The sequence below is a fragment of the Scomber scombrus genome, chromosome 21 (assembly GCF_963691925.1).
Source record: "Scomber scombrus chromosome 21, fScoSco1.1, whole genome shotgun sequence".
NCBI lineage: Eukaryota > Metazoa > Chordata > Actinopteri > Scombriformes > Scombridae > Scomber > Scomber scombrus.
In genome coordinates this window covers 11,563,087-11,581,783 of record NC_084990.1, presented here as the reverse complement: position 1 = coordinate 11,581,783, position 18,697 = coordinate 11,563,087, and the positions used below count along the sequence as shown (strand labels likewise).

Sequence of the window (18,697 nt, the reverse complement as noted above, 5' to 3'; positions counted from 1 at the left end):
TATGGTTGTGAGGAGAACTGGTAGTTGGGTTTGGCTCATTAAGTACTGTACTGAGGGCTCCCGTTTTGTAAGCTGTCTAGGGGAGCGGGCAAAGTGTCTGATCGGGGCGGGTGATTGGCTCATAGGTCGTGGGTCGGCAAATGGCTCAGTAGTTACAGCACTCCACCCTGACTTTTCCGAAGCTAATGGAAAGCAGGGTAGTCTCCAAGCATACGAAACTCAGGGCTGACATCTGCTCCACATACAGCGCTTGTACCAAAAATGTCCACAATTCATAGTTTGAACTGGTCCTTTTAGGTGCCTGGAGTGTGTGAGGGGGGGCCGAGGGGGCTCCTGCATGAAAAATAATTTCATGAGTGAGTCCTGGTCACGCTGTGTGGCCCGCCTCCCTCATTTCATCCTGACATGGCACATCTACTTGGCAAGGGACAGATGCATGCGGGCCGGATGAAAACTTCAGCATTTGTGGAGCGTCAGAAAGAGAGCACATCAACGCTGCCCCATTCCTGCTTTACATTCAGGTGTGTGTTCATTCAAAAAAAACACACACACACAAACACACATCTTTCTCCATGTTGTAGGGCCGCACATGCTGCTGGCCCCCCTGCCTGGTTTTCCAGTGGTCTGACAGTTAATTGGATTTAGAGTCTGTGTGTATGCGAGATAGTGGGCGGTGGTCATAGTGGCCTGGGCCGGTGTAGGCCGTCAATGGTCCGGGGTGAGCAGGGGGCTGTGGGTGGCCTTGGTGGGGGTCCAGTCTCCCAGAGAGGCCTGGGCTGCTTTGCGGTGAGCTAGGCGGTGGGTAATGGAGAAGCCGGCGTTCCTTCCAGCTGTGAAAGCACCACAGCACCTGCATGCAGGGGGAGACAGAGCATTGGAATAAAAACAACACAAAGCAGCCAGTCTCAGACCTTTCTAGCTTCAGTTGAGGCAGATCAAATATGAACACAAACATGGTATCCTTCAGCTGTGCACTGTGTTTGATGTAGTGAAATAAGGGACAGTATGACAATCACTGATATGAGGAGGGGGCTGGATCTTAAAAAATTTTCTGTGGACACTCCTCTGACTCAGGAAAAAAATGTTATTATCTTCCCTAAAGAAAATGAAAAATGGTTCAAATAAAGCCACTTTCTAATTTCAAGTAATTAGCTAGTAAATAAAGCCCTATACACTGATCTAATGAGTGAACTAAGGAGAAGTGGCTGCTAATGGCCTTGAGCATGATAATATGTTCTCCCCATGCCAGATTCTTGACAATCAAAATAAATATGAACTTGGTTTTCTTTCTTTTTCTTTTTAAACAATACATTTCACAAAGGAAGATAAATAAAATATAACCCCCCCCCCCCCCCCCCCCCCCCCCCCCCCCCCCCCCCCCCCAAAAAAAAAAAAGAGATCAGAGTACCCTTCATTGAGCTCAAAGAAAAGAAAACATGACCCTCCCCTTTTCCTCCTCCTCTCACCCCTTCATAATGTTCATACAGTCCCTAAGTGTGCAACTGTTTGAGTACTGATTATAAAGTAATGGCTAGGATTGGAGGGAGACAAGTACATCAGGACAAGATTCACACCTTCATAGTTTTAAGGGTATGTGAGTTCACCCTGGTTAAAATTACTGTACATCTTGTCCTGAATATGATTACCTATCTTCTAAACGATTTCACTTATGAACTGATTGTATAATGGTGAGTGAATAAGAACATTACAAAATAAGACTGTGATATTGCAGCGTTGAGTGTTTTTATCAAGTGAACTGCCATAATGTTCTTGTTAAAAGGAGAGAGGCTGTCATTAAAAAGACGTGGTCCTCATGCATGGTGACTTTTTACAGTTTCCCATTATGTGGGACATAACTTTGAGGCGAAGAAAGCCGTAAATCTGCATTAATGTGCGCTGTAATGTGCCTGTACAACTGAAACATTCACGAATGTCCACAGAACCTAAATTTGGAGAGATTTAATGATGTGTGAAGAGCTCCCCAGTGCTCGATTTTGCAGGTGTGTATCTGCCTACGATACTTTTAGGTCTTTAATAGGCAGTAGAGCACTAATCCTCTGGCATTTCTGTGATTATATATGTGTATGTGTGGAAGGATATACAGTAATTGACTACTGATTGGATGTTTGCTGCACCTGCTCCAAAAGCATTTTAATCTCTTCCATTTGTTACCTATTCAGGTTATTCATGCAGAGCCAAAACAGCTTTATAAAAAAACACTTTAAAGATTCCCTCCAGATATAATTTAAGATGCATATAAAACGCCTTGAATAATAATTTATGTGTGATGGTTTTTCCTCAAAGTAGTGAAACTTTAAGATTTGTGGGCATTTGTTGAGTGTGATTAAGGGCAGGGGGTACGTCGTGTGCGTACCGGTGTAAAGGCGGTACGCTGTCGATGGTCTTGAGGCTGCCGCGTGTAGACACCACATTGAAGCTGTCGGTGCAGTCACAGGAGACGTGAAGATAGTACTTAGGATGGCGGTTCTCCACCACCACGATGAGCCCCGCCCAGCCGTGCGTCAGGTAGTAGCAGGTCATGCCTTCACGGCCCTGAGAGCACACGCGGATGAACCCGGTCAAAAAAGTGGACACACACAAATATGTAAGCAGAAAAATACACATTTGCACATTTATGAGTCCTATGAATTTAAAAGAACATAGAATATAGTCAATATTATTTTCTACAACAAAATCCAACCTTAAATACTCTTACCTAATTTAGGTATTTAGCACTTTAGATACAAAAACAGCAATGTATGAGTTTTTACAAAAGGAATAAAAGGGTCAGAAAATGTGAGGCTCTTCACTGTTTCATACAAATTTAAACTTTTGAGTTTCATGTCAAGGTTTTAACTATTTATTGCGAAAGTAATACACATTTTAGTTAGGCAGTTTGGAGACTCTGCTCATGTGATGCTCCTGTTCTGATCAAGCCTAGCTCACAACCCACCAACCGAGAAACACAATATTTGATGAAAAAGAATATTTTAAATTTCAAGCGTTTGAAAGGATTACTGCAAGACTGCAGCGTTAGACAGTGATATGTGTGCGGATAAAATGAGTGTGAGATGTTTCTGTGGACCACCTACTGTACTGATGTACGTTATGGTTGTGATTGGATGCTATATGGAAAATTTGACTCTAAACGATTGATTTGATTGATTGAACAAATGATAGACTTTGATGTGATGCAGGATGTTATGTTGGTTTCAGCAAGATGTTTAAAGTTAAGATGTATTAAAGTCAGCTGGTAGTGCTTCTGCAATACTTGTTCAGATTTTGCTGCCTGTCCTCCAATTTGGGGGAATTCTGAGGTTTGTACAGTACTGGTCATAAGTTTGGACACAACGTACCCATTCCCATGAATGAAAAAGTGTGTCCAAACTTTTTACTGGTACTACATGTCCAAGGCTGGTGAAGTTAAAGAAAGTGGTATTTCTTCTAATATTATAATGTGTCAATGTGTCACACACGTCTTATGGCTGCACTGCATTCTGGTCTATTGAAGCTTCAAAGTTTGCTGATTTTATTATGTTTGATGTACTGTTGCTTGTCATGTGAGGTGTCCTTGAGTGCTTTGAAAGGTGCCTATAAATAAAATGCATCATTATTATTATTATTATCATTATTATTATTATTATTAAAATGGCAGTTGTAAACATAATCTGCTGTCTAACTACTATGTGGCTACTATATATATGTATATATTTTTTTACATCTATTAAGTCTGCATTCAACATTCACAATAACAATTCCGTATGACAGTGAGATTCATTTTTTTCATCTCTCAAGCAGTGGCTGCTGTTCTCTCTTTTGGAGCCTGTAATTGAAATAAAGTGAAAACAAGTGCAGCTTAACAGCTTGAACTCCTGACTTGTCACTTCTAAATGGCCCAGTAAAATAGTCCAGCAATCCAGCTGCATCTATAAAACATCTACTAGCTGCACACGTATGTGGCGCTAAATAAAAAGTGGAAGTTTGACGTGTCGGGACTGCTAAAATCATGTATTAACATTCCCCCAAAAAATGTTACCCACATTGTTGAAAACACTAGTGTTCATGTAGTGGCTGCCATGCACTCCCAGGTGCTTGGTCCACCTACTGAGTGGTGAATTCCTGGAGAGCTGAAGATCTGAATGATATAACAAAGATGATCTCATTTGTAAAAAAAAAATGCTGTCGTCCTCTAAAATACCAGCCAATGTGACAGCACTTTCAGGAAAGTGCTGTTCGGGAGAGTCGGAGTAATTTGTTTCCTTGCTTGTGAGAGGCTGTGTGTGTGTGTCTCAGATACACACAGTTGCACAAATAAAGGCAGAATAAGATTTAAGACGGCAAAGAAAATCTAAAGTGTGATCTCAAAGTGGCTTACAGAGCTGCAAGCATTCTCCAGCTTCACAAGAAAATATATTATATTCAAAGCAGATGAATAAACAATGTGTGTGTGTGTGTGTGTGTGTGTGTGTGTGTGTGTGTGTGTAGGTGTGAGATAGAGGGATAGAGGGGCAAAGACTGAAGGTGAACGCGGTAGAGTGAAGATATAATAACAGATATTTCACAGAAGCAGTGGTTAGTTTATAGGAAAATTCGCTTGTTCTCCTAATCTCAGATAAGCGTGTGTGTTTTTCACCTCGTGTCTTTCGCCTTTGTTTTCCGTGAGGAGGATTATGGCATCAGCCAGCGTAGTTGCGGTCGCTTCCACCTGCTCCACCATCACCTGTCTGGAGCTGTAGATGGCCAAAATGTAGCCGGGGAAGTCCTGGCTGGGCCGCCGTGCTGCTCCGCTGGTAGGACTAGAAACTGGGAAGGAGACATAAATATTAGACACGATTAAAAACTAGAAAGGTTGGATGAATGCTGAATAAACAACAAATTACGTCTGTCCACCTACCGGGTGTGGGTGGACCTCCTGTCCCGCTGACATTCATCTGCCAGTGGTTGAAGGCGCAGCAGACAACAGCGTACTCCCCCGGTTCTAGCATCACATCACAGCCGACAAACTTCTTCACCGCTCGCTTGCTGTGGGCCAACAGGCGGCCCAGGGTCAGTTTGTTGCTGCTGCCGAAGGAGGCACGAAACACCATGATGCACAGGTCCAGCAGGTGACTGTCGGCCGTGTCCGAGCGCCTGAGAGGGGAGGAGGGATTAATGGGTTAATGAAAGCAAGAAAGGGGGAAAGGGAGGGAGGGGACTGACAGGTGTGGTGAGGGAATGTGAGCCGTACCTGCTTCCCTCCTGGAAGAGAGCGAACTCTAATGCCGTCCTCTCCAGCACAGTGAGGGATGTGACTGTGACCGGCCCGCTGGCTTTGCTGGGGAAGCAGCCCTGTAGTCTCACCTCCTGCCAGTCTGAGTGGATCTTACAGATGTCCACTGAGTCAAAGTACCTGTGGGAGGACAATGGAGAGAGGGGAGAGTGTTCTTTAGTGTGTGTATGGCATCAGCAGTGAAATCTGTGTGAGTCTGTGTGTTCTTCAGAGACACCAAAAGTTTGACTGGATGGTCTCCCTCCGTCATGAGCCAAGACCATTTGTATGCATCACAAGGAACTCTTTAACACTAGCACAGCCTCTGAGGGTGCTGTTGTACAAACACCATTTACTTGCTAACATATCAGACCTCCATCTTCAAAGACCGGGGCCCCCAAGAGACGTTCTCTTCCTCACTTCCAGCCTGTTTTTTTATTGTTTCATCACTCCCTAACCTCACTCTCACAACTGTGTTACATCTTACTTTTGTCTTCCTGACAATCAGGAGGAAGCGAGAGGAAGAAAGGACAGATACGCTCAAGTTTTTGAGTAAGTTTTGATCGCTAGAAACAAACACGTCTGCTGTTGATGAGTGTGTTGTACTATCACATGCTTTTATAGTAATAACCTTTCTGAAATATTATTAAGAATCAACATCAGTCCTATTTGTCCACTTGATGCATTTGACTCAATGAAAAGGGCTTTCTAATCTGGTCAGTGTGGTTTGATCAGAGTTCTTTTTTCAACAGGCTGAACACTTTTTCTTTTTCCACTATAAAACAAGTGTAGGCAGGCACAGGCTGTAGGTTTATCATACAGTACAAAGCTGAGAGATGATGTGTCTGTCAGAGAAAACAATAAACAGTCAGAAGAAGGATGGGCTCCTCATCTGGGCCAAACACATTTTTCAGGTTTGACTTGTTCAAGAGGACAGCCACACTGGTCCTCCTGGACTTGCTGCAATTTTCACTTTGTTAGACAAGAGGGACATGAATAATAGCCCCACAGACTTCAAAAATCTTATCTTTAGGTGAATCTACTAACTTTTGTGACCTTGTCCATCCGTTGGACGCTAAGATACAGCATCAGTTGCTAAGAGAAGTATTTCTGAGCAGTTCTGGCCATGAGATCATTTTGAAAATGCAGTATTATTCACACAAAATAGAAAGAATAGTCAAATGTTTTCACAGATTTTCTTCAAATTTTATTAGATTTTCACTTTTGAGGCTAGTAATATAAACATTGTGTCAGTAATGTTTTGGGAATGTCATGGGTGACAACTCATGATTATAGTTTAGATTACTTTATGTTTTTGTTTTAGTGAAACTGCTACAGTCACCAGTGTTTGTTGACTTCCAGGTCACCAGCCTAGGAGAGATATGCAGTCACGCATATAAACACACAGAAGGACAGCAACAGAAAGACCACTCAATACTCGACACTGTGTGTGTGTGACTGAATGACAGGATTAATCTAATATGACAAAACACACTGTGAGGCATGACAAGTCTAAGCCTCTGCCTGCCAAATCCCTTGAAGCCAGAGCTACCCCCCCCCCCCAAAAAAAATAAAAACATCACAACTTCATAATAACACTGTGGTGTGGGAACGAGTGGATCATGTGCTTGTAAACAAACAATGTATGAAAAACAACATAGAGTCATTCAGATCGGTGTCAATACCAGATGGTCAGTCAAATCCACAGAGACATGAGATTAATAAGCCATCCATCACTTTTAGCATGTTAGTGGATGATGCGTCCATCGCGGCACAATTAGAGGACATTTCGAAGAGTGATCTCACCTGTTCTCAGTTAACAAAAGCTTTGATATTTGCTGTGCCAAACAGCTGGTGTTGTGTAGATCTTCCCTGGGATAAACCCCCACAGGAAGTCATGCATTTTACATTTCTAACAAGTGGTGTGTCTGGAATAAAAACAAGAAGTGGGGGGGGACAGTAGCTTTAGCAGCCACATGTTCAAATTTTAAAAAGCAGAGAAGAATCAGTCATCACACTTCTGAGCACAGTGTCTGACTGTGAAGCCAAAATGTAGCACAAAAACACCACAGCATGATAGTATGATGAATTATGTTGACTAAATATTCTGGTTTAGTGTCGACTATGGATGCAGCCATGACTCCTGATAACCACTAGGGGGCAGAAAGGCTAATTGAGTGTGAGTAAGTGAATATGTAGTCTAAAAAAAAGAGGCAATTGCTATCTACAAATAAGGGATTTTAAAAGAAACAACACTTTTTTTGTGCGTAAACGTGGTTCTTACTTTATAAAGTCAGTGTACTCCATCCAGAAGACCCCCTCACTGCTGCCGTGAGCCATCAGCTCATGGCGCAGGTGCTGCGGCCAGTCTGTCCATTCATCCGACCAGCTGCCGTTCCACGAGAAGCGACCCCACGGGTTACGTAGTCGCAACAGCCTGGAGCAGGAAGGGCATGATAGACAGACAGACAGACAGACAGACAGACAGACAGACAGACAGACAGACAGACAGACAGACAGACAGACATACAGACAGACAGACAGACAGACAGACAGACAGACAGACAGACAGACAGACAGACAGACAGACAGACAAGGAGAGCCAAAAACAGAATCCAGTTAAAATGACAACAGCTTACAGTCAACGCAGCATCCCCGTCTCTGCAGCCTCATATTGCTCCTATTATGGATGATTGCCTCCTTTTTAACAACCCATTTCATTTTACTGCCTCCTCCCTACAGTGAAAAATGGAGGAGGCATAATGGAAACCCGTTTTGGAGAGTTCCCACTTTCCAAAAAAAGAAAAAGAAATGCAGGTGAAGAGCTGTTTCCAAGCTGCTTTTCATCTCCTCCGTCTCCTAGCAAGAGGACTCCAACTCATTTTAGATCAAGAGCTGTGGCCCAATCTTCCACTCCAATTGCTTTATGGCAGTAAATTAAAGCGCTTGTGTGTGGCTCTTGAGCAAATTACATCTGGGATTTACTGCTACTCTCAACTTCCTCTTACAGGTAGGACAGAAGCCTCCATTGTGCAGACTTGCAGTGCTACTCTGATCAAAGTGATCAAACTAAACTGGTGTGCACCTGGTCTCTACTGGCATCAAGCCCCTTCCTGATTTACCAATGAATCCTTCAAGGAACACCTTCACAAGGTAAGCATCTGTTTGATCAATTCTTAACTAAGGAAAAATTTCCATCAAAATCTATAATATATTTAATATAACTAAAATCTGAGGCAAGGCAATGTTGTGAATACTTTTTTAATGGGTGCAAAATATTTAATATTTTGTACAATGCTAGTGAAACCTATTGTATAATGCATTTGTTTTTGAGCTACAACAGTCATGAATGGGATATGTAGCTGAAGGGAAAGGGAATCAAAGGAGACTTTTTCTGCCTTGAGAAAACTGAAATATGGATGTTATAAGTGGAGTGGCACTTAAACTAAAAGGTTGACTAATGTTTTGTTCAGAAGAATGCAGTGTATACTTTAAAGCCGCATGTGGCCAGAATGCCAATCGAACACAGACTTTATTTTTGTTTTCTCTTGCAATTTCATGTTTCCCTTAGAAGTCTACTATGTTGTCACACTAATAGAATAGATCGGGATGAGAAGTAAGTCAGTCAATCATAGTCAACTCATCATTTTAGCTCATGTTCACATACCTGTAACCCTGGACATCTCGCACGTCCAGGATGGAATAGGCGTGGCGAGGCCGCAGACCCAGAGACTCATAGACAACATCGTCTACCTTCATGTTGCCTCCTCCGCAAGACGCACCCATCAGAAACCTAACAGAGAGGCACAACACACAGAATTATATTAAGAAAAATAATAATAATAATAATGATACATTTTATTTATAAAGCACTTTACATTTCCAAAGCAAAACTCAAAGTTTTTCACTACAACATCATTGGAAAACATACCTTATGTGTCCTTACACAAATCTTTTGGAATTGATTCAACGCTGCTTTACATAGTTTATCATTTCTTTACTTATTGAATATTTGTAACAATGTTCCAGGATGTTCCCCCTTGATATATTAAATAGTACTGCAGTTTTTCTGACAGATGGACCTGCAGTTTGGACACAGATTATTTGGCTCCTTTGGAGCTCTGCTAGCTGTCTCATGTGGCTTTGAAAGCTCACCTATCAAAGTGCAGATTACAAGATCTCTTTTGTCACTGACATGCTGAAAATTGGCATTCATCACCTGTGTAGCTTAGTGTCTTTTTCCAGTGAGACGTTTACCATTTATTATGCCGTCTATTCACTTCATAGAGTGACAATATACCAAACTATTAACTATGTATTTCAAAGTCAGCAAAGACAATGTTCCTTCTCTCACCCGGCTTCCTTGGAACTGAGCATCTTGGCCCAGATGAGGTCTGTATCGATGGGTTCCTCCCGGGGGTTGGTGGAGCTGACCTGCAGCATCAGGGAGTCGCAGGGAGCCCCCGTCAGCGTGGCCAGGCCCTCGATGGCGCGCCCTGCCTGCAGGGCAAAGTAGGAGCCATGGAGTTTGGCCAGGGCCTTTTCAATCAGCGCCACCCAAAGCTGCTTCCTCTGGGCCTGGAGTGATGGGAAATAAAAAAAGAGGAAATAACTGTGTCAACCTAGGCTGAAAGAGGTACGTTTGTAACGGAATGTGTTTGCTTGATTTGATGTTGTTGGATCTCAAGCGTCTGGCTGGAATGTTTAAAGGTTTTTGAACATGATAGCATGATAAATGAAAAATGGAATGTCTTATTTATGGTTCATTCTACTGTTCTTTGTTATCTTATCATCATCATCATCATCCACATTATAGTATTTCCAGCATTTCTTACATTCCCAGCTATGATGGAGAAGTAGGACACTTTGATCTGGCCTGCCATACAACGCACCATTTTCTTTCTTAAGAATCCAAGGTGGATGCTGCCAGGTCACAACAATGTTCTGCAGGTAAGGTATGAAGTCTTTCCAGTTTGTTTCTATGGTTTCTTTTGTTTCTCTGCACTTTATTTGTTGCATAATACAATACTTCATTTGACCTTTAATTGACTGTTGATTAATTAGACCGCCAGGTACATTCCTCCGCTGTAAGGTCCTTTGAGACAAGCAAGATAATGAATGAACTTGAACTTACATTAATAGAATAATAGTACATTGATTTTACTCTGTGAATGTGACTCCATGATGCTGAACAAGCACACTTAGATTGATGCTTAGTGTTACAGAGAGTGAGTTTATGTGCTCAGTTGCTTCATGTTTGGCTGCCTTCAAGGGTCACAATATGGTGCGAGTGTGACTATAAAAAGCATGTCAGAGGGGGAACGCTCTGTGTGCGTCAGTATGTTGCACTGGTGCTCTGCCTCTATTCTCTATCTTCTGTAACCTCTATGAACTGAAAAAAGGACAAACATTATATGAGCAGGAGTATATTTTTATCTAAATTCATGTTATGCATTGTGCAGCCTTCCTTTTTCTAGCTTTCGCCACCCTCCCCCAGCATTCCTCCCCTGAATCCTCTGCCTCTTTCTGACCTGGGAGAAAAGGAGGTAGCCGTAGTCGTCGCAGGGCAGCATGTCGTCCACCAGCACCGTGATCCACGTCCCGTCTTTACATAACCGGACCTGGTAGGCTCCCTCTTGGCAGATCGTCCTGGTGATCATCACCCTCTCCACCAGCTCCGGACGCTCCGCCAGCACTGCCAACGCACTCAGGAACCTGGAGAGAGATAAAACTCAGTGAATCAGAAAATGAAAAGTCACATCAGCGTGGACAGGATGTGTGAACGAAAGGATGTGACTGAAACAAAACGCGCAGACGATATGAATTAAGCTGTGAAACGAAGCATCAGCTGATCGTGATGGACAGGTGGATGGCTGAATGGACACCCACTCCGTCAAAAAGACAGGCAGGTATAAAGAACGCCAACTGAGGGATTCAATCAGAGAGAATAATAAAAGAAACGGACTGACAAGCAGCCATCAAACCATAAATGTGGAATTAAAACATCCTCCGCAAGGTACCTCGAGCAGTTATGAAAGTTTTTTTCTCTTTACATAATTTGCTCTCATTGAAAATCAATCATATTTCATGAGTCAAGCTTTTATGCCTTCTGGTAAACTTCCTCATTACTGTTAATTCACCCCACAGCAAAGACAACTGGCTCGCCTCCCCTAATTAGCTTGCAAGAGAAATTAGGTAATCAGAAATCCGGATTCATCGGAACATGCAAATTCCTCACACAAGAGAGGCTGGGAACACGTGGATACAACTTAAAAGGAACATATTTCAAGAGTGAACACTGGTTCATCTAAAAACGTTGGATGATATTGTATGTATACTAGCGCTAAACTGGCTGAAAACGGTAGAGATTTAAAGATAATAAGCCTAAATATTAGTTTCTTCCCCCCCCTTATAAACAACACAGACAAAAAATGACCAAACTCACAAGCTACTTTACTTTTGCAACGCACTACAGATTGAACAAATATCCTTTTCGTTTCAGTTTCAGTGTGACAGAGTGGCGGCTGTTTAAAGACTTCAACTCTTTTGTTTGGGGTTGCCAATGTGTATTATCAAAGATATATTCCATCTGTTCTGATTGGCAGCTGAGTGACACCGATCAGCTTGTTCAGCCGCTGATGAAAAACCAATCGGAGAAAAGAAGCAAATGAAAATCCAATTAGCCGTGTCATAATGTGACTCTGATATCGGCTTGTGTTGCAGCCACACAAGGATGAGGGTGACTGGCACTTCTTGTGCTGCCATTGGTTCGCTGGAAGGAGCTGGGTTGTTTGCTGGTTTATTAGGACAAGCGTGTGTGCGCGTGTGTGCATGTGTGTGTGTGTGTGTGTGTATGACAGAGACAGAGAGAGTGAGAGAGATGCAGTCAAAAAGGGAGAATTTAGGTTACATCCTGTCGAGAGTGAGAGGAATCGACTCTGGGGAGGTTTATTTTTGATAAGCTGTGTGTGCTGGTGATGAAGCGAAACTTGTGTTGGGACAACTACGTGAACGACTTTTTTTGTGTGTGTGTGCACACACATACATACATACCCCCCCCCCCCAAAGGACACACAGAACAAGGGCAGAGAGATAAAGCATGTGTCCTAACCTGCATTTCCGTGAATAATCTTCCTGTCAGGTGTATCTGTACATCTATCCAACTCCACTCTGCTCTTTCATTTGATGCCTGTCTTTTCTCTTTTTTCCCCCCACAAGCCTACCAATCTTTCAGTTTCTCGATTTTTCACTTTTTACTTACTGTTTCACTGCCTCTCTGTCACTGTCTCCTTCTCTCTGTCTTTGCACTACTTTCAGGCTGCAGTGTTGGTCTCAAGTAGACTCACAGAGCTGAAGTGTTTTCTGTTGTCTCTCTTCCTCTGACCTTTAACATAGACTGAACAGATTTAAACATCTCTTTTCACTTTGGGGATCTTTACCTAGTTTTTGTTTGCCTTGGCTCATAGCAGCAATCAGAGCAATCAGGGTAAATTTGCTTGTTTTTCCACACAAAAGTACTTTATGTAAATGAACATTTGCCTCTCGCATTGTTCCAAGTAACTGATTAGTGTCCTTGTGTTCAGTTCTGACGGCTCACCAGCAGTTTCCCAGCAGGCCTTGCAGGATGTCAGAGGGCCGCGGCGTGCGGAAGACGGACCACTTGACGCCCCGGTCTTTGAAGTTGCTGCAGTTGATCTCGTGGGGGCGGAGCCACTTTTTGATTCGCTGCTGGACGCTGTCACCCTCGGGGAAGCCCACAGAGCGAGGTCCTGGGGGGAAACTGTCATCCACGAAGTTCACAGCGTTCTGAACAGAGACCAGAGGGAGACAGCGGAGGATGGAGAATGAGAAAAAGACAAAGGGGTGAGATAGTTAGGCTACTGTGGAAATATTGTCATCATGACTTGGTTTAAAAAATGGTTTAAAAAACAGTCTCAAAATGTATGACTGTTAGGAGAAAAAAAAAGACGACAATGATCTAATCTGGAAACATAAATTAAAATTAAATCGTGCCCAAAGATGATGAGAAAAATAAATTTGTTGTCAAACAGCCAAGGCAAGCTTGAAGGACACTTGAAGCTTTCAGGAGTAAATTTTAACCTCTAACCAGCATTTCAGATACGGCATATTTTGTAGGTGGATTATGATTAATACAGGCCACTACAGGCCACCCGGATGAGCTCTGGATTCTCGATGGACAAGGGCAAACTGCTGACTCCCAAATTTATTCATGTGGCAGCAGGAAATATTTCCACTGTTAGTGTGGCAGCAGGAGACCAAATGTGGTGCCATACACCAACCAGGATACAGGACAAATATGCAAATCACTTCCTAGCATTTGAGGGGGAAGACTTTCCTGACATGTTCCCTGCAGAGCATCGAGCGTTTAAAATGACACAGTGGATTTGAACTCTTTGAAAAGGCCCCTGAAATGCAGCTGCCTCTTTACTGTACACTGAGCCCTGAGACTACAAAGATACATTAACAGATCAAGACACCCAATCTGACACACTATCTGCTCATCTAAAACTCCTGTACAAACCTGAGAGGGCAAACAGACACACACGCATCCCTATCTGGTTTCTTATATGTGGTGTCACAAGTGGACTCGGCCAGTCTCGTTGCGAGGCAGGCAAGGGGATGTGATGTGGGCACCCTGCAGCTGGCTCGCTGTGAAGTAAATTGATTCAAGGCCATAACCCACAATCCAATTCTGTTGCCTCGATGCAGCATTAGCTACCAGACAGAATCGCTTCAACCCTGCTTCGCCACCGTGGCCATCCGAGGTCTCCATGTAGCTTTCTGATTCTGTAGTTCACTGGCTTATGTACGACCCTTGTGCCGGCTTTTATTGTATGGATTTAGAGGCCGATGTGGATTTACCACAGCGGTGGAGGGGAAAACTTCAGCCCTGGACTTCAAACTTATCTATCTCTGTAGAGACTTGAGAGAAATAAGCGAGGCAAGACCTGATCAGTGATCAAGGATTAAGACCTAGGGTTAAAGAGTCGGACTAATTAAATCCAAATTGCTCCTGCTAGAGCTCAGCTCTGGCTGCAAGGTAGTCACTATAACATCTCTATTATGAAGCAGGTGCTCATACCGTGGATGTATTAAAAGGGCCAATATGTAATGTATTTACTGTGCTAGCTCATAAAATGACCATGATATCAGAGATTAAGGAAACATGTTAAATCGAAATACTAGCTTCTGCGACTGTTACACTACAGTCAGTATGTTTTCCTTTTCCTTTGAAATTTCAATTTCAATGAACCTGATTGTTGTGCTGGCACATAATTTTAACACATTATGTGCCACTACCACGTAATGCAGTGTAAGGAAGTCATAATCATTTCATGTATGACACCCCAGGTTGCCAGGTATCAAACAATGGCACACAATCACAGTGTGCTGCTGCCATGGAGGCAGCCAAACAAACTGGATCAACTGAGATAGATTCTGCCTGACCTAAAAACATGCGTGAGCTTTGAGTCTGCAGAAGAGGTGATGGGGGGAGGCAACTCTCCAATATTTAGGATTTGGAAAGCGACAGTTTTATATATTCCTTCTTTAAAAAAGCCATTTGTTTTACTTTTGTAAGCGGCTCACACATATATTCTTACTTTTGTCACCTGTGGGGTTGATAGTTAACTTGTGAGACCTGTATTTTTGATCCACACAAAGTTTTTGGACCCCACACCCTGGTGGGCTCTCAGTCTTGGGTTCACATGAAGATAGAAAAACACATATACACACACACACAGAGTTGAACAGTGATTAAACTCAGCCTGTCTGAATATCAAATCAAATGTATTTATAAGCACATTTAAAACAACGACATACTGTACATCAACATTATTCTATTGTCTTAATCTGGTCTGTGATTTAACCCAAACACAGTCATTTCATTTTTGTTTTACTCAAGGTTTCATATTCTTCCTTTAAGGAATCAAATAATTATTTTAAGGCTTATCTTTCTATTTGGGAGGTACAGGCTTATTTCTAGACAGGGTTCCCCTTCACCTGCAGGTTAAAATGATATTTAGTTGATTAAATAAATCAGGAGTGCCTAATGATCTGAATACATGGTACAGTACATCCCAGTATGTGCTTGGAAATTCATTTAAAATTTTTCAGAGGATTGTTCTGAATCATTTGCAAGAGATGTTAAGCAGTCAGGTGGTCTGCTGCTGTGTGCATAAGGAAAATATTGTGCTGTACATGCTGCAATTAGCCTATTCACATCTGGAGCGCACAGGATGTTCCTATTAGCATAATGCCTTTTTTCTTCTCAAGAGCATTTTAAACCATACAGTCATATGAAACTCAGGCACACGCTGCTCCAATCCAAGCAGATGACGGGTGATTGGAATCAAAATCAGAAAGTCAATTCAACCTAAAGGCAGAGTGTGTATATAAAATATAGTGAAACATGAAGTCTCAACAATTGCTTGCAGTGTAAAAAGATATAACATTAGCAACCACAGTGGAAACATATTTAAATTGTGTAAGGAGCATAAGAACTACAACATTTTCCTGTTGATCAGACTGCGGTGTTGTTATGTCAACCAGCATAAGTCCAGCTGACTGTCCGCATCCATTCAACCTGCTGCTGCTGTCTCTGATTCTGATCATTGGCAAGCACACAAGCCCTAGACTGCAATTCAGTGCTAAGCTAAGAAAACCTGCTGCTTTCCCACCATCTCCCAGAATATACATAACTGGCAGACACACAAGGCCTTTTTTTTTTAAGGTAGTAAATCTTGTAGCTAGATATTTACATGTTACACAGACCCCATTTATCTCCACAAATGTGCTGACAAGGAACTACAGAGCTGGATTTCACAGTGCCACACTTATTAAACCCGAAACAAACGCATCCCGGTACAGCCTGGCACGTACCATACTGTCACACAGGCAGTGAAAACCTGTCACTGCAGGCCGTCAGAACTAACAATCCAACATGCAAACCAGATAAAACCCCTGATAAAATCCAATGTGTGGGAAATGACTAGCAAGTGGTTTAAAGAATGGTGCAAAGAGGGAAAATAAAACAGATCAGAGTCATTCTGTTGCCATGCAGCATCTTTCTGTTTCTTCCTACAGGGTGACATGGAAAGGGAACAGAGGAACCCGTTCCAGCCATGCTGGGTTTCACAGTTCACAAGCGGCGCCGAAGGCTGTTAGTAACATTTACTCGTTTGGCACAGTGAGTGAGTGGACACGCTCCGGGGCACTGGCATCACGCACACACCTCTCACTCTCAAAACCAATCAAGGGAAGTAGAAAAGCAAAGGGGCAAGAGAAACAAATTGTGCTCAGGTGAGAAGAGATTTTTTGTTGCAGCATTTATAACTCCAGCTTCAGTTTTGCTGTTTGTTGACTGCTGCAATCTGAACGAATGTCAACAGTATATTTCATTAGTAACACCATCTGTTATGATCCAACAAGTCTAGAAAGACTACCGGACAAATAGAAACAGTCTAAAACTTTCACAGATTTCATGTGGTTAGACGGCCCACACGCCTTGAACCGGGTAAACCAAAAACTTTTATCGTCACTCAATTTTCACCGCCGTTGTTTTTGGTGCTTGCCAAGTGTTAATACTGTGGCAGAGATGAATTAAGACTAGCATCACTTGCTCACAAATATCACCACCCTTTCATCTCCCTTTCTGACCCCTGAAACCGTGCTGCTGCAGTTGATGCTGTTAGTGATTACTTTCACTATAGGGAAGCAAATCATTTCTGCTCTGCTCTTCTAGCTCTGCTGCTAAAAATAGGCCAGCCCCATGTTCACCTTAGCACACACACACACACACACACACACACACACACACACACACACACACACACACACACACACACACACACACACACACACACACACACACACACACACACACACACACACACACACACACACACACACACACACACACACACACACACACACACACACACACACACACACACACACACACACACACACACACACACACACACACACACACACACACACATCTAGCCAGCCGCACATTGACTGCTACACAGGAGAATTGAGTGCAGTCGTGTGGAGAGGGTGGGATGGGGGGTGGAGGAGGGGGGTGCGGTGGGTGGGAAGGGAGAAGCATATTTTGAGATATTAGCAAAGAGGAAGAAAAAAAAAAACACAGGATGAGCGTGAAGATAGATTTGATGGAGGGAGACGGGATAAAAAGGAGATGAAGAGGGGAAAGTACTTTGAAGAGCACAGAGGGGCAGAGCTTGCGAGAGGGAGGCCTAAAATATTTGTAGGAGAAAAGGAACGATGATAAAAGAAAGACGGCTTAAATGTCGATCTGAAAGTAGGAAAAGAGGAGGCGAAGGTGGGGATGAGGGATCTTCGATATCCTTCCTCTTCCTACTGAGCCAACTTCCCTCCCACGCTCCCAGCAGTGAGCCCTGTGACTTTCAAAGAAGCCATTAATAATGCATCCTAAATCTCACTTCATGCTATTGTAAACATGGCATGATAGGTGCCGTGGTGTTGTAGGTAGCTGGGCTCACCTGAATAAATTGCCTGCAACCAAAATGACCTAAATCTGAAAAGCTCTCAACAGTTGCAAGGTAGAACATGCTTATTTAGGTTTAATTGGTCCAATCAGGTTTGTTTTGTTAGCATAGATGGTAGAGGTTGGTTCATATTAACCCTATTTGACAACATAATACAAGCTTATGAAAAGGTTCAGCATTGTGGTGAGAAACAAACAGGCTACATAAAGGAAGGTTAACTATAGTTGCTGTAGAAGACGAAATATCGCTGTAAATCAGACCAATCACGGCTCATCAATGACAAACTTGACCTTAAAGTCTCGATGATGTCTGAACAGTTAAAGCTAATGCACTGGAGCGGCAAAAAATGCGTCATTACATTAGGTTGTTATGACAACACACAAGCCCATAATTACAAAAGCATAGTCAGTTTTTTTCTCTGTTAAGAAAAAAAAACTTAACGATTAACCTTTTGCCATCAAGCATTTAAGTAGCTTAATGAAATGAAAATTCAGGGTATATGTTGATGAGAAGGGAGCTGCTGTCTGTTTAATAAGTTACACATTTCTGATCTTTTAATTGACTCAGGAACGCTCCCTTTAAAGAGAAATTACATTTAGAATGATCAAATATTTTTTATCACACACAGACAGGACTGCTATCATAACATACATAACATTTATTTCATTAAGTAGTCTAATATCTTTCTAAATAAGAACTGGGGATAGAAAATGGAGAAGCTTGCTCAAACTAAGCTATCAACAATGATGGTAAGAAAACACCTAGCCAGAGTCTATTCCAAGCAAACAATAAAACTAGACTCATTAAAGCCTCCCAGTACTGGAGTTACAGTCCTGAAAGAAAGCATTTCTGAATTTTGCTGTTACTGCTCTGTGACTGAGGGCAGGCTGTAGAT

General features: G+C 42.6%; 1 protein-coding gene across 1 annotated transcript in view; it reads right to left on the bottom strand.

Annotated features, from left to right (window-relative positions):
• Positions 1–46: 46 nt before the first annotated feature.
• Positions 47–18,697, bottom strand: part of capn15 (calpain 15) — a 31,517-nt gene continuing 12,866 nt past the window's right edge. The window contains 11 exon segments of the mRNA XM_062443206.1: positions 47–710; positions 712–850; positions 2,375–2,553; positions 4,634–4,803; positions 4,895–5,130; positions 5,228–5,389; positions 7,533–7,685; positions 8,916–9,041; positions 9,603–9,826; positions 10,780–10,963; positions 12,846–13,054. Coding sequence (XP_062299190.1) covers positions 678–710; positions 712–850; positions 2,375–2,553; positions 4,634–4,803; positions 4,895–5,130; positions 5,228–5,389; positions 7,533–7,685; positions 8,916–9,041; positions 9,603–9,826; positions 10,780–10,963; positions 12,846–13,054 — 1,815 coding nt within the window. The 3' untranslated portion in view covers positions 47–677.